The 15,060-nt window shown below is 33.3% G+C and overlaps 1 protein-coding gene across 2 annotated transcripts in view; it reads left to right on the top strand.

Annotated features, from left to right (window-relative positions):
- The first annotated feature begins 12,788 nt into the window (after nucleotides 1-12,788).
- The window catches only part of LOC111624468 (zinc finger with UFM1-specific peptidase domain protein-like), a 40,937-nt gene continuing 38,665 nt past the window's right edge, over nucleotides 12,789-15,060 (top strand). For both annotated transcript variants that reach the window (XR_002756578.1, XM_023367310.1), the window contains exon 1: nucleotides 12,789-13,895. Coding sequence is in view for 1 of the 2 variants with exons in the window: in XM_023367310.1 (XP_023223078.1) it covers nucleotides 13,079-13,895 (817 nt within the window). In the remaining variant the exon portion in view is untranslated. The remainder of the gene's footprint in view (nucleotides 13,896-15,060) is intronic.

Raw genomic sequence — 15,060 nt, 5'->3', positions numbered from 1 at the left:
CCTCGAACCTTTCAACGTCGTAATTCATCCACATTTTAATCGTATTTTATATAAAAACGTCCATTTTAAGAGGGTCAAAAAATATATATATTTTTCTAACTTTATGTGACGTTAATTAAATACAGAATTTTTAAACTTATTTTGTATGTAATTTAATAACGTTTAACTGGATAACAATAGCAGGTACGTGACATTTGACACGTCCATATTTTTGCCTTGAATTTTTTAAACGTCAGCAGTTTTGTTACCTTCTACGCAATTTGATTTTAATCTTTACTATTCAAAAAATTGTTATTTTGTAAGGTTACGTTGCGAAATTAGCTTTACTTCCTCCCCCCCATTATTAACCACAAGTTATACTATGAATAATTATACAGAAGTTGTTTATTTTGAAGGAAATACTTTATTATATTTCAAAATTCTTATTTATTATTTAAATATACGCTTTAGTAATATTTTTAAGTCTAAAATCAAGCCTCAAAGTGTGAAGGAATTTTTAGAGCAATGAACTTTTCTGACAGCTTCACACTACTGTAGTTTACAGTTTACTTGTGGTAATTTTTACGGCTTACTTCTGTAAAAATTACCGCAATAAATTTAAATTTAAATGGTTAATTTTATTATTTATTTAACTGTTAATTGTTTTTTTTTGTATTTGTGATAAATTAGAAGCACGCATAAAGTTATTTTTAAGCTATTTAAATTACTAGGATTTGCAATAAAATACGTTATTTTGTTGTTTGTCGAAATTTAAAGATAGATGTTGGTTACATACTTCGATTTCTAAATATTATTCTAAGTGAATCTTCCTCTTCTCAATGCTGGAATCAATCCAAGCATTGGCCCACGTGTAAATGACTCATATTGTAATGCTTGGTGTGAAACGTTTAAAATACAAATGGCGTGAAATAAATAAATAAATAAATAAATATTTAAAAAAACTTAATTTATAATATTATATTTGTTTGACTTAATTTATTAACGTAGAAAATATGAAAGTTTTTATTAAAATTTATCATGTGTAGACACTTTATTTGACTGAAAAGTATCTATTTTTAGACTCATAATTGATATTAACGCTGATAAAGTCTATAAGTATATATTTTTCATGTCTAAATCATTCCGCCTGTGTAGCCCTATGCTGTAACGTATACAGTAGTAGGCCCTTCTCCACCAAATAATTACACGGGTAAGAATGTGAGGCCCTAAGCTAATATAGCAGGTCGTTACTCTTCATCAAATAATTAGGCTATACGTGTAAAAATGTGAGGATCCATCTATAACATACATCAGGTCCTTTCCCTATATCAATTAATTAAGCCCTATATATATGTAAAAATGTGAGGCCCTAAGCTATAGATTCATAACGCGAGGCCCTAAGCTGCAACTTATTTAGTTTAAATGTAAATCCGGCCCTGACTGTGGCTAATAAGAGGGCCCTTTTCTCGTACCCATCGTGGATTCAGTAAGGCCCATAACTGGGAGGCTTTAATATAGGCTAATTTAGTTTTTATACATCTTTTTCTAACAGTGCTTGTAACTGTATACAGATATTTAAATTTACATTAATATAAAAAATGTTCTCTATATTCTAACACGTGCAAAACTTTGTTACAATAACAATCCTTAATCCCATTCTAATCTTTTAAATATATTTATCTTTAATCTGATACACGTGTAGAGTCGCTAATCAGATCATAAATCGATAAGATTTCTTATATAGACCTATATATGTTATTTTTATATATTTATAGAAAAACAGTTTATCTATAAAAAAAACAGTAAATATCGGTCGCGTAATAGATTTAAAATTATATGACAAGTTAGATAGAGGCTTAAGAATTTCTTCGTGTCCTAATTAAAATTAGGTTATCCTTATGGCGTTAGGCAGTTTATAAACTAGACCAAGAAAGTATGCATTAGAAGATCGTGTAGAAAGGGCCATACATTAATTACGTATACAATTTTTGGACCATTTTTGACCCTCTTCCTTCCTGTTGCGTACAATGATATACTTTTGTCAAACCCCCCTTTAATTACTTTTACAATAGCTCAAAGAACTCCCAGACATTGAAGAAATGACTCGAAAAAGTGCTGCAAATATTTTCTGATTAATTCACACCACTTCGTATAACACTAAATAAAGTCCAAGTAGACAAGTCCCTCGTCTTCTTCCTTCCTTTCTATTGTATACTTTTTGTACAGTACAATGTACATTTATACAATCGCGACCTCTTCTCCCTTAATTAAACTGTACACATAATTAATGGACGGTCCCTCGTCTTTACGTATAAGAAACAAAGCTAAACTAATAAGACGTGTAAACAATCGAATGAAACACATAATAAAATTAGAATCAAGGCCAATCGAAGTTTTTCTGTTTCACGAATAAAAACAATTGCCGTGTTTTTTACGCAGTAGAAAGTCACTACGTTCTGTTTGTTTATTCGTACAGAATTATTTGTAATACCGAAAGGCTTATGATGTTGCAAATATTAATTTATTAAGCTTAAATTATACGGGGGAAAAGAAACGACAGAATTTTAGAGTTTAAAACGCACAAACTTTTATTAGTCATTGACTTAGGTGAAAGCGGGTTTACGTGCTTTCAAGAACGAACAGACAGATGCCTTTCGGTGATAAAAGAATGAGTGATGTTGCAACACGATTTCACAAGAATAGGCCTACTTTCTAGATTTAATAAATGATTTTCATTTATTATATTTGAATATTTACGTGTTTTCATTGAATTACAAGTATTTTTTTTTTTAAAAACTTTTAATCGATTTTATATAAAGTTTTAGAACGATTGCGATGATTTGTTATATTATTTTAATATCTTACAGAAATTTAGAACATAATCTTAGTGATTTGCACTATTTTTAGTTTTATATCTATAAACCATAATTATGGGCAATCTATCTACCCTATCTCACACCATTCGGTTGCCCCATTGTGGACTCGGCCGAATCCACGATGTTTTTTTTTTATTTAACTCTTTCGCTCTGTGGGCACTAAGAAGGCCTTTTTAAACAAACCTATTATGGGTTCTATCAGGCTCACAATGAGGCGGCCGGGTGATGGAGGAAGGGCCTAACGTTACTCACGATGGGTATATAACACGGCCTTCTTATTAGACACTAAAAAGGCCTTTTTACAAACCCATCGGTTAAGAAAACGAAAAAAACAAGCCTTTATGTGTGTTTTCGAATTAAATTATCAGGATAAAAAAAAATGAAATGTTTACAATATCATTTCTTCACATAGATAAATATTGATTGTTGTGCTAGCTTAATCAAAACATATTCCTGTAAAAATAAACGTCAAGTAAATAAAAACGATTACCCTTCTAGTGTTTAGAAATTGCATGCTATGGAGCCAAAAATATTATATTTTGTAAAATTAGATTCTGTATTCTTTTCCTCTCTCCGGAATCTATCATAAAAATAAATAATCTGAAAGTCAATGGAGTAGACGAGGCGGTTAAAGCAGGCCGTTGTAACGCATGGGCCCGATGGGCACTTACCCGTGGGCCCCAAGAGCATAGGGACCTCATACTAATCTGTGTATGATAACCTTTCAATACTGTGAAATCTAATCTGTATGGCTTACTGAGTATTAGTATGCTTTTTAAGTCTCGTATATTGTTCAAATGTTTATCATGTCGATTAGTTGTACAGGTACCCCCCCTTATAACACGGCACCTCTATAGCACGGATTCACTCTAACATGATTCGAGAATTGGGAACATCCCCTGTATAACACGGTGGTTTTATAGCACGGGTTCACTCTAACAGGGTTTGAAAATTGGGTAAAACCCTCGTACAACAAGAAATGTAATAAAGGGTGCGTTCTTTTATACTTCCGCGTAACTCCGCGCAAGCATTCTAATTGTTTTCCTGGCTACACTGAATGCTCTTTCAACAATAATCCATTTAATGATTAAATTTTACAATTGGAACCCTTCTTTTGCCTCTAAAAACTCATTTTAGAATTATAGATTCTTCCATCGTTCCTAAATGCCTACAAACAGCAGCGCACTCCCGTTGAAGAGCGACCGCTATTAACGAATGCACCCAAAAACTGTTACCAGTTGATGATGCTCATGCTGAGATCATCATATAGAATTAATAATCCTTTGGTAAAATATTTACGTAAATAATAAATAAGTATTTTACCTATGAAAAAAAATGAATAGTAAATCCGATTTAAATAAGGATTTAACAGCACGTTTTTAATTTTTGGAACCTAATCCCCCTTTTCGCACTAGTTCTTTGTTTCGTATAACACGGATTCGCATAACACAGCAATTTTTTGGAACGTAACTCCCGTGTTATACGGGGATTACCTGTAGTTGCACAGCATGTTTTTAATGTTTTAACACCGATATTATTAGAAGTGACAATAAAATAAATACAGTATATGTTTAATTTTATGAACATTTACATTTTTATTCCTGTGAGTAGTTGTCGTAGGGCCCCAGTACACTGCTTTGGCAGGGGTCCATAATGCTGTTAAGATCGATCTGGGTAAATAGTCAATCTCGATATGTTTAGATCTATTACGTCCACTTATTAGGTTGTTTATCACCATAGAAATTGTCCCTTGATTATCAACACATATATGTATAGGTGATGGCAGTACGTCCCAGCTCCTCCATAAAACTTTTGAACCACAAAACTTCGTTAGTACCTTGCACCATACTGATGAACTTTGCTTCTGTGCTCGATAGAGCAACATTAGTTGTTTCCTGCTGCTCCCACTTATTACCCCTCTGCAAATGTATACACATACCCCATTGTAGATTTATGATTGGACGGATTACTTTCCCAGTCTCAATCTGTGTATCCTGGGAATGTTGCTTTTTCCATGAAGCGTAGCTTATAATGACGTGTATTTTTAAGATAACGGAAACGTGTTTCGCACTTGTCCGTCCAATCGTCTCATTTTCCTTACATTTGACTTTTATATATAGAATAATTTCTTCTATCCAAGGTTTTGAAGAACAAATTCCCTGTTTATCTTTTCACTAAACCATTCCTATCTGTTATTTACCTTAATGTTAACAAGATATCATTGTCGAGTACACTCATTATCAGTTATCTGTTTTCGTTAAAGCAAACACACGGATTATGTTAGGTCAATTGGTTTGAGGATCCAGTCCATTCTTTTAACACATTGGATTTCTAAGAAAACGACACGAAGTCGAGTGATACCTCATAGTATCAAAAACAACTTATTTTTGAAATTAGTGGCGAAAAAATGTAATAAATTTTATTACCACGAAGTATGTATACAGTATTCTTCCTAATATTAGTAGTTTTTGTTATTACTGATACTCGAGATATTTTTCTAGGCTGTATTTCGTCTATAAACACTAGAAAATCTTACCTCGAAGTTTCTTTTTGCTGTCTTAATACCACGATTAAGTTCCTTTTCTACCGTTTTTATAAATCTGTCGACAATATTGAGAACATATTATACCTAGAATACTATGTATAATATAAATCCTACCGTAAAAAATACTTTACATTACTCAACTTTATACTTTTTTATTCTATTTTTGTCTACTTGTTATTGTTATAAATTATAGCGATATATTTTTTTATGGGATTTGTTTCATTGTTCGTTGTAGTGGGGAGGTAATTATTGTCTTAGAGACATCGCCTGTAAATTAAAAATAAATAAACAAAGAAGTTATAGAGTTATATATTCTCTACATGTTTTCTGTTTAGAGTATAATGTATAGAATTATGCCATACATCCCGATATTTCGGGATTGTATTTTCCCAGAATGTCCGATTTGTCCATTTCTACTCGAAAAATTCTGATTTGTATTAAAGATAGTCAAATAAGCACACACACTACATGTCTCACACGGGTATGCCTTTAGTAATGTATGGCTCACACGTTGTGTTCTTTTGGCCATTTTAGTACCGTGCGATGGCTTCAAATTATCGATTTAAATCAATCAAATTAATAAAGAGTAACTAGTGCTTACCTAATGATGGGTATGTATTTCCATCAAATTTTACCACGATGCTATTCCTAGTTTTGAAGTTATGGCAGCCCTAACCATATATGCTCATTCAAATGTGAAGTCTTCGCATTGCTTGTACAGTACATAATAAAACGATTTTGTTAAACAATTATAATTATTTTTTCTATAAATTTTAATTACTACATATTTAGAAGTAATTATTTTTGTCACTGACTATGCGATAAGGAATTAGCCAATGCCATAAGAAATCGGAATTTGAACCCGTTTTAAATCCTTAAAATGTATCGTGAGCAGCACTTCCTATCTTTTGCACCCTTCGTCTATATGGTCGATCCCATTATGGGTTGGATTCGTAATTATAACCGATCACAACTACGTACCAATACCAATGAAGCACGTCATTTCTTTTATTTCCTTTCTTTTCTGTAGACACTAAGAGGATCTTCTTTCTAGGCCCATCATAGAGCAGCTGAATGATGAGGAATTGGGTCCGACATAATCGGATAAACAAACCTGAAAAATTTGAAATTTCTGACTCAAATGTCGATCCTGATCCTAGGATTAACTCGGCTCTCCCTGAACTGCAAATTGTTGAATTTACTCTTATGGAAGATCTTTTACGTAAAGAGTAATTATTTTATATAATTATGTAATCATATTATCTCTAGTAATAAGTCATGAAAATATAAACTGTGATGAGGTTTTTAACGAACCTAATTGTTTAACAGTGTCCACAATTAAATTTGGCTTAGAAATATAATTTGCTGACATAATAAAATGTTGTTTAATTATGACTTTTTAATAATTTTATAGCTAAAAATATAAAATTTAGAATAATTTTTAGGACATTTAAAAAGTTTGGAATAATTCTAGAATAATTAAAACAATAAATAAATAAACAATATTATGTTAGTACTGTACTTGTTGCGTACATATATTCTATATTCTTAATGAGCTTTTCGCTGAATTGAGTAAGAAAGACAAAAAACTTACTTAAAAGACAATTAAAAACACATTTTTTATGTTGTTAACAGATGTTATCTGTAGAAACAGTACAGTTTTTATGCACTTGTAACGATGGGCCTTAGGCAATTGCCTAAGGCTCCTCATTTTTCATACTCGTATGTGTTTTCTATGAATTTATTAGTTCGCCCATGTGATAATTTTGGCGTTCTGGGCACGTGCCCTCTCTGGCCCTGTCTTTCCACAGCTTTGCTAACCAATATTAGCAAGTTAATAATAGGCTACACGACAAGTCATAGTTTTCTACTTTATGGACACGATCTGATTGGCATCAAGGTCGCTGGATATGGATAGAAGAAAGTGACTGATGCTGAAATGTTCGTGAAAAATTAGAAAATATAAAAGAAAAATTGAATTACTTTCAACGATAAGAATTACTTCTTGTACTGTAATTTGATTGATTACAATATTCAAGATATATTCTCGAATATTGTAGATATGAATTATTCTACCGTGTATTTCTAATATTGTTTACATTAGTGTTTAGAATTAGAATTAGAATTAGAAATACTCACTTATTGTTAAAGATTAGTTTGGGTTGATGAAATAAGAACGCAACACGTGGGCGATCTGCTGAGGATGTATGCCTCCCGACAGGACTTTCGATTTAGGTGTTATGAAATTAAAAACAAATAGATAACAAGAAATTCAATTAATTGAAATAGAAAAAAATAACCAAATCTAGAAACACCGCACACACAACTCAGAGGACCCAATATGGCGACTTTCGATCCATTACGGTATCGTGTCCAGACCTTGTGTGTTTATAGACCTTGTATGAAACAAGTTAAAATCAATAATTTTTGTCATACACGCATTCATAAACAATCTGAAACTGGAAAGAATATGGAGTGACTAATCAAGAACAGTCTGTCATAGCCACACTGTATCTCAAGAGTACCCATATCCAAGTGTCCTTCTTTCTCAGTTTCTTTGATTCCAACTTCATTATAACCAACTATCGCTGACGTTGTTAGTGATAGATTGCTTTGTTTAGAGATACTTATCTCCTTCTCGTTCGTTATGTCAGCACATTGTTAGTTGTTTCTGTAGGATGACTATTTATACATTTCTGTAGAAAAGATCTTATGTCTTGGAATTTCATCTCCTAACTGAGAAGATTACACTTGAACGCGCATTCAATCACTCGGCAGATTGTACTGTCAACTGTCTCAATGAAATCGTCAGCTGAATAATCGTGTATTTATACAATATTCCGCTTCTTCTGGATGTTTCTCAGTTCGTTCCGAAGCCTGGCTCTGGTCTGTTCTAGGCTTTTGCGAAACGGTTTATTTGAATGTTTCGAAGTACTCGAATCATCGCAGTAAAATTAAAACAAATAAAATTAAGAATTGATATAACATAGTGCTGTGTAATCTATTACTTTTAGCTCTTAATGTTGTTTAACACTTAGTCTAGATCAAATAGATACATATATCTACGGGCTTATTAAATAGTGCTATGTTATATAATTATATAACATAGCACTGTATAACATACTAATTTATAGAATATTCAGGAAGGTAGTCGTATATTAAAATGTATCAGAGGGCCCGGAGTTTAAATCTCCACTATCTATGGAGGATGTTTTTTTTTTGTATGGGAAAAGTGCAACATTGTAGAGAAATTCTGCAAAATGGCTTACATGCGCCAAAAATGGTCCATATATTCGTAATCGGCGCAAAATACTGTGCAAGAAGTAGTTTTTCTCAGTTTTTGGCCAAGGTACATAGTCTAAAGTCCAACCTAAATGTTAAAGAACACGAGCTTCGCTCTGCTTTGAAAAAAGTACCAATATCTGGCACGACTACAGCGCTTCATATATTATATATTTATATACTAATATACAGTATATTTATATTATATACGTTACATTTTAGTCTTGCGATTATATCAAAGATTTAAAAAAAAATTAAGAAATTGTAAAAACGATTAATTCGGGTGAGAAAAATACAGCAGAAGTGTTTTTCAAATTAACCGAATGTCCAATTATTCCAACCACTAATTGCCTCCTACTGACGTCACACTGCAATTCTCGTACGTCATGCGTATCTGTAATTTCATTCTTTACAACAGTTCAACAAACACCAATACTCATAATTTTTTTTGCAGGGGGCAGCACACTACAATAGAATCAATGTTTAATTTAACAATTGAATAAAGGGTTGATTCACCGAAGTTCTCTGATTCGATACAATGTGTCTATTCATTCACTCATTGGCTAAAATTAGTCTGTTCTCAATGACAAAAGTTAAAAAATAAATTCACTATCTACGTTTGTATTCTTATTTTCTTTTTTCATTTTGACTCTCTGTGAGCACTAAGACAGTCTTTTTTCCATACCCGTAGTGGGCCCACAATGACAGCGGCCGAATTGTTGACATTATTATTATTATTTTACAATAATAGTAAACTGTATGAAAACAAGTAGACAACTACTATTTAGAAGCTTCATAATGAGTTTTACTTTTAAAACATGCCAAAGTTTCACTTTAATTACTAGAAAGCTCGTAATGGGTTCAGCTAAGTCCACAATGGGAAAGCCTAAAAAGACGGGTCTATAGACAACGCAACAAATAGGCGATTTGTCGAAGAGGAGTGTCTCCCAGGAGGACTTTCTTTCGGAGGTTGTCCTCCGTTCGGGTGGTAGACACGTGAAAAAGTTTCGTGGCGAGCCCGTTGGTGAGGTACGAACCCTTGACTAACAGTGTTATTCGGGATGGGATGCCCGTGAAAAATTCTTGATGAAGTCGCTATTATAGTGAAATTTTAGGAGCTGGCATTTACCACGAATTTTTTATATGAAACTGTGAAGTGAAAAAGTAAACAATAGCCGACGTTGCGGCCGACGTTTTCATTGCGAAAACGTGTACGTCGGACGTTCAGCGCTGCCTTACTGTAAGCCTAGAAGTTTCGAGCGTGATCAAGGTCCTAGATTATTCGCAATGAAAACGTCGGCCGCAACCTCTCTATTATTATTAAACATATGTATTAAATTGTTTACGTAGGATTAAATCTAAATACTGCTTTACGAGTGATTCAATTTAATATCTAGTTGTTTTAGAAGACAAATCATTCTCAAATATAAAGTAATAGCGATTATTCTGAGAAAATTTTCTGAACGTGGTAAATGAGGTGTTTTCGGTATAACTTCTGATTAATTCGATTTCAAATCTGATTTTGCTACTGGATTCAGTATTAAAAATCCTTTAAAACAATTTTCTGCGTGATATATTGTATATTAAATTTTGAAAATTTAAAGTATTAAAATGACATTCAAAAGCGAACTTTTAAATCCATTTGTATCCCTAAAGTTAGCGTATATAGAAGTTTAAAACTTAATAGTACACATAGACTTACACATTAAGCGTAGCAAGACCTTTCTGGGACACCGTGAGTATAAAACTATGAGTTGCATGTATGTACTATATATGTATATTATTATTATTATTATATACACATAAATAAGTGCAACGTACAGTAATTTATATAATTACAATATATAGTTACGATGGCCAAACTGCGGTTTTCGTATACTTATACAATTCTTTGAAGATTAAACAAGTACTATATTTATCAGGTCATTAAGTATCAGTAGCTGGTCCTTAATTAAATATTTAGCTCCAAAACCCCTATCACCCGGCCGCCCTATTTTGGACTCTGGTCGAACCCACGTAAACTTATTGTGGATTCGGACAGAACCCAAAATAACATGAAATTGGAAAAGGGTAAAAAAGTATGTACTGGTAAAGTGAAGTAACTTGATATTTACTCTATAACAGTAATAATTATAATACAGATTATCTCTCGTATAACACGATAGTTACGTTCCGAAAAAGTGCCGTGTTATGTGAATTCGTGCTATACGAAACAAGGAATTAATACAAAATACGGAAGTAAGTTTCAAAAGTTAACAAAAATATGTTATTCTTTTTCGTTACTAAGAGAAATGTTTATGAAAACAATCAGTAATTCATTTAAAATAAATAATTAATTAACAATCACAATTAAAAGAACTTTATTAAGGCGTTAATATTAAGTTTATTTTAAATATTTAAATAAGCTTTACTAAATACGAAGATTAAATTATAAAAACAAAACACAGTGACAGTCTTAAAGGCTAAAATCTGAAAGAAACGACGACACCCGGTTGGTAGGAAAGCTAGAACAAGGAAGAAACAAACTGCATTACTTTTTCCATTAAAATAAACCTGACGAGAGGCACAAAATAAATTAATAATTTCAATATTCTAGAATCCGCGGGCAAATTTAACACGACACACATGCTTACTTGAATAAAAAAAAAATTCGAATAACGGAGATTTCACTCAAAATTTGTGAAATTTTTTAAGAAGGATTCCCAAAACCGCGTTTTTTTCCCGCTGTTTGGGCACTAAGAGGGCCTCTTTTTTTAGCAAGCCCATTATGGTTCGGCCAGGCCACACACAACGTAGCGGCCCGGGAGGTTAATGACGGGACCCGACGAATTCGGACGGACCATCCACCTCAAAAAATTCTTCGGGATTTTTCGACCTCGTCCAGATTTGATTCCGAGTTTCCCAGAGCGGTAGGCTGTCACCTTGACCGCTCGGCCATTCGACCACGGAAAACCGTATTGTTCGAAGGATACCAGTATTTAAATTGTATATAATATAAAATACCATCCATTTACATTCTGTTATATAGAATGCCATTCTGCATCTTAACTAATATAAAATACAGGGCTGTGGAGTCGCGTAAAAATCTACCGACTCCAACTCCGACTCCGACTCCGACTTTTCCTTATCATCCGACTCCGACTCCGACTCCGGCTAAAACACCAAAACTCCACGACTCCGACTCCGATTCCGACTCAACAGCCCTGCCAGGGCTGTGGAAGTCGCGTAAAAATCTACCGACTCCAACTCCGACTTTTCCTTATCATCCGACTCCGACTCCGACTCAACAGCCCTGCCAGGGCTGTGGAAGTCGCGTAAAAATCTACCGACTTCAACTCCGACTCCGATTCCGACTCCGTCTAAAACATCAAAACTCCACGACTCCGACTCCGACTCCACAGCCCTGACAGCATTCTTNTCCACGACTCCGACTCCGATTCCGACTCAACAGCCCTGCCAGGGCTGTGGAAGTCGCGTAAAATTCTACCGACTTCAACTCCGACTCCGATTCCGACTCCGTCTAAAACATCAAAACTCCACGACTCCGACTCCGACTCCACAGCCCTGACAGCATTCTTTATTTACATTTTGCTGAATGTTTACTTTTTTAAATCAATGATTTCCTAATTAATTTATCGATTCACAATTATTGATAAAATATTTATAAATAAAATGTATTTTTCACGTGCATTTGCTATATCAATAAGATGCGGAGAAAAAGTTTTGTGGAAATGACCATTAAATAGAAATAAAGAATTCATTGAAAACAAGCAAACAAATTCTCATGATGCATTGTTGCCAATCTCGTAATATTTATTTTCTTTTCGATAAAATAGTTGTCATAGCAATTTAAATATTGCTTATTAAAAAGCATAATTAATAATAACAGGATGGAATATTTACACGAAACTAATTTTTGAAAAACATTAATTTAATAAAAGAGTTAAACGCCTCTTCGCCGTTTCTTTTTCGAAACCGAACGAATAATAAAAAATTCAAACGATAATTAATTTTTAATATTTACGACTGTTAATTATAAAATAAATTATTTTTAACGAATTGGAATGATTAATAATAATTTTACTACACGGTTGATGCACATTGTGGATGACAATGAAAGAAAGGCGCAGGCGAGAATCTTCGGTGTGGAGGTTATTCTTAGATGATCCGGTCGCACGCGACTGTGGACGGCAATTTGTGTTCCTGATTTGATTTGTTTTTAAAAATCAAATTTAAAAATACGTATTATTCGTATTTATCTTATTAAAATTAGGTAGAAAAATATGGTTATAATTGTGGTAAATCGTTATCGGTGAAGGTTAATCCAATTTCCGGATATGCCGGCGGAAAAAATCAATTTTGTTTTCTGTATATAATTTTTATAATTTCGAGATCCATGGCAGCTAAGCATCCCGACACGCTTTATTGCTGCGATATTTGTGGAGAGGAAGAGCTAACGGAAGATGATATGAGATCTCATACCATGATCGCCCACATAGAAGGGGCCATATCATGCCCCTTTTGTGATCTGGGAGACATTTCTGCCGACGAAATGGTCTATCACGTTAGTACAGTGCATCTCCAGTATTTAAGCCCCGTGGGTGACAAGATGAGGTGTGCCTCCACGTCAAATGATTCTTTGGAACGGTTCGTGATGACCGATAATAATAATTCTGCCAGCGAAAGTAACGTGGGATGTTATTCGCCGCATAGAGGGAATCTTTCTTTGAATTTGCCTCCTTCGCAGTGGAGGAGGGATATTTCCAGTCCTAGAGTCACAAATGGTGATAGGATCACCACTTGTCCTCTCTGTGATTACGGAAATCCCTCGCCCACTAAACTTCAGGAACACATCAACCGTCAACATTTTGATCTCACTAGTCCATCGTTTCCAGACTTTGTTAACTGTGACCGATCTCACAACAGACCCTTCACCTGTCCTCTGTGCAACAGGAACTTTGAGACCAGTCCCGACTTGGAACTGCACGTCAACATGGACCATCGAGACGTTCTCAGTCCCGCGAAATCCACTCAGGTGACTCCCGGTGATGAAAATTCTAATGAGTGTTGTCCCGTGTGTGGTTGCTCTAATTTTAATTGTGGCCTTGAATTGGCTTCTCACATAGAAGAGCACTTTAGTCAACAGTCTCCTAATGGAATGGTATCTGCTTCTCGAACGCCTATAAATTTCGTGAGTCCGGTAGTAAACGATGGTGAGTTTCGATGCCGTATCAATAGTAATTTATTTTGGAAAAAATATAAATTCGTAAGAATGCAGACTTGTGTGCGTACGCATGCAATTCTAAATGATGTCATGTTAACAACTTGTAAAGTCAAAAGTTTGAAGTTTGTTAATATGAATCATAAAAGTAGGTGGCTACTTGAAATCAAATGTTAAAAAATTTATAATTTAAAAAAAAAATTAAGAATATTTTTATTACTTTCATAACTTATTCATCATTCCAATGATAAAACAAATTAAAGAAATAAAAAAATCTTAATTAGATATTATCCTTCTGTTTATTTTTTTTAATTTATGATTGCAAAAGATGTTGATTTGTTTTTAATTCAAAATTTCTGCTTGCATAATGAATGTTTTTTTTAAAATGCAAATAATTGATAAAAGTTTTTATTTATCATTCTGTTTATAAATACAAGTTTATTTTGTTTCAAACTGATAATCTCAAGCATTTATTATTTCATAATTGTTTAATTATTATTATAATACATATATATATATAAATTTATGCTTTCAGTTAAAAAAATACTTACATTTTTAACCAAAAGCATATATATTAACACACTTGCTGTCAACTAAATTAATAAATAAATATTCATTTATTTTTCAGAGAATTGAAATATTTATTTAAATAGCATAACATAGGATGTCTGGTAAAGCAGCTTTAATGTAGCTGGATAAGTAAGCCAATGACATTGCCCATTTTGTTTGAAATGGACTGTTATTGGTTTGCTTATCCAGCCGTATTAATGTCGCTTTATCAAGCAATGTGCCCATAGAATATCCTATGCTAATTAGTTTACATACATAAAGATAAACAACAAATATTTGTATATTTTATTTTTACTTGGCTTTTTAAATTATGAAATTAGATGANACTTTGTAAAAAGGAATTTAAATGAAGCCTTAGCATCTTACTATGAAATTCTACATAAGAGGAAAAGAAAGGCATGGATCATATTTAATGCAGGTGCATGATCTTCAGCCTAGCCTGTTATCTATGGATGATTCCCAACCAGGACCATCATTGCAGAACTGAAGTTGTGTCCAGCAGCAGCTGGCTGTACAAGAACAACACAATGGTACTATAAAAACTGCAGCATATTTGGCTATAAATGAATAAGTTATAATTTCTGTAT

This window comes from Centruroides sculpturatus, unplaced genomic scaffold (assembly GCF_000671375.1).
Source record: "Centruroides sculpturatus isolate CEXI.00-Female unplaced genomic scaffold, Cexi_2.0 scaffold286, whole genome shotgun sequence".
Lineage (NCBI taxonomy): Eukaryota > Metazoa > Arthropoda > Arachnida > Scorpiones > Buthidae > Centruroides > Centruroides sculpturatus.
Note: the sequence above shows the minus strand (reverse complement) of the source record. Positions and strands in the feature narration are given on the sequence as shown.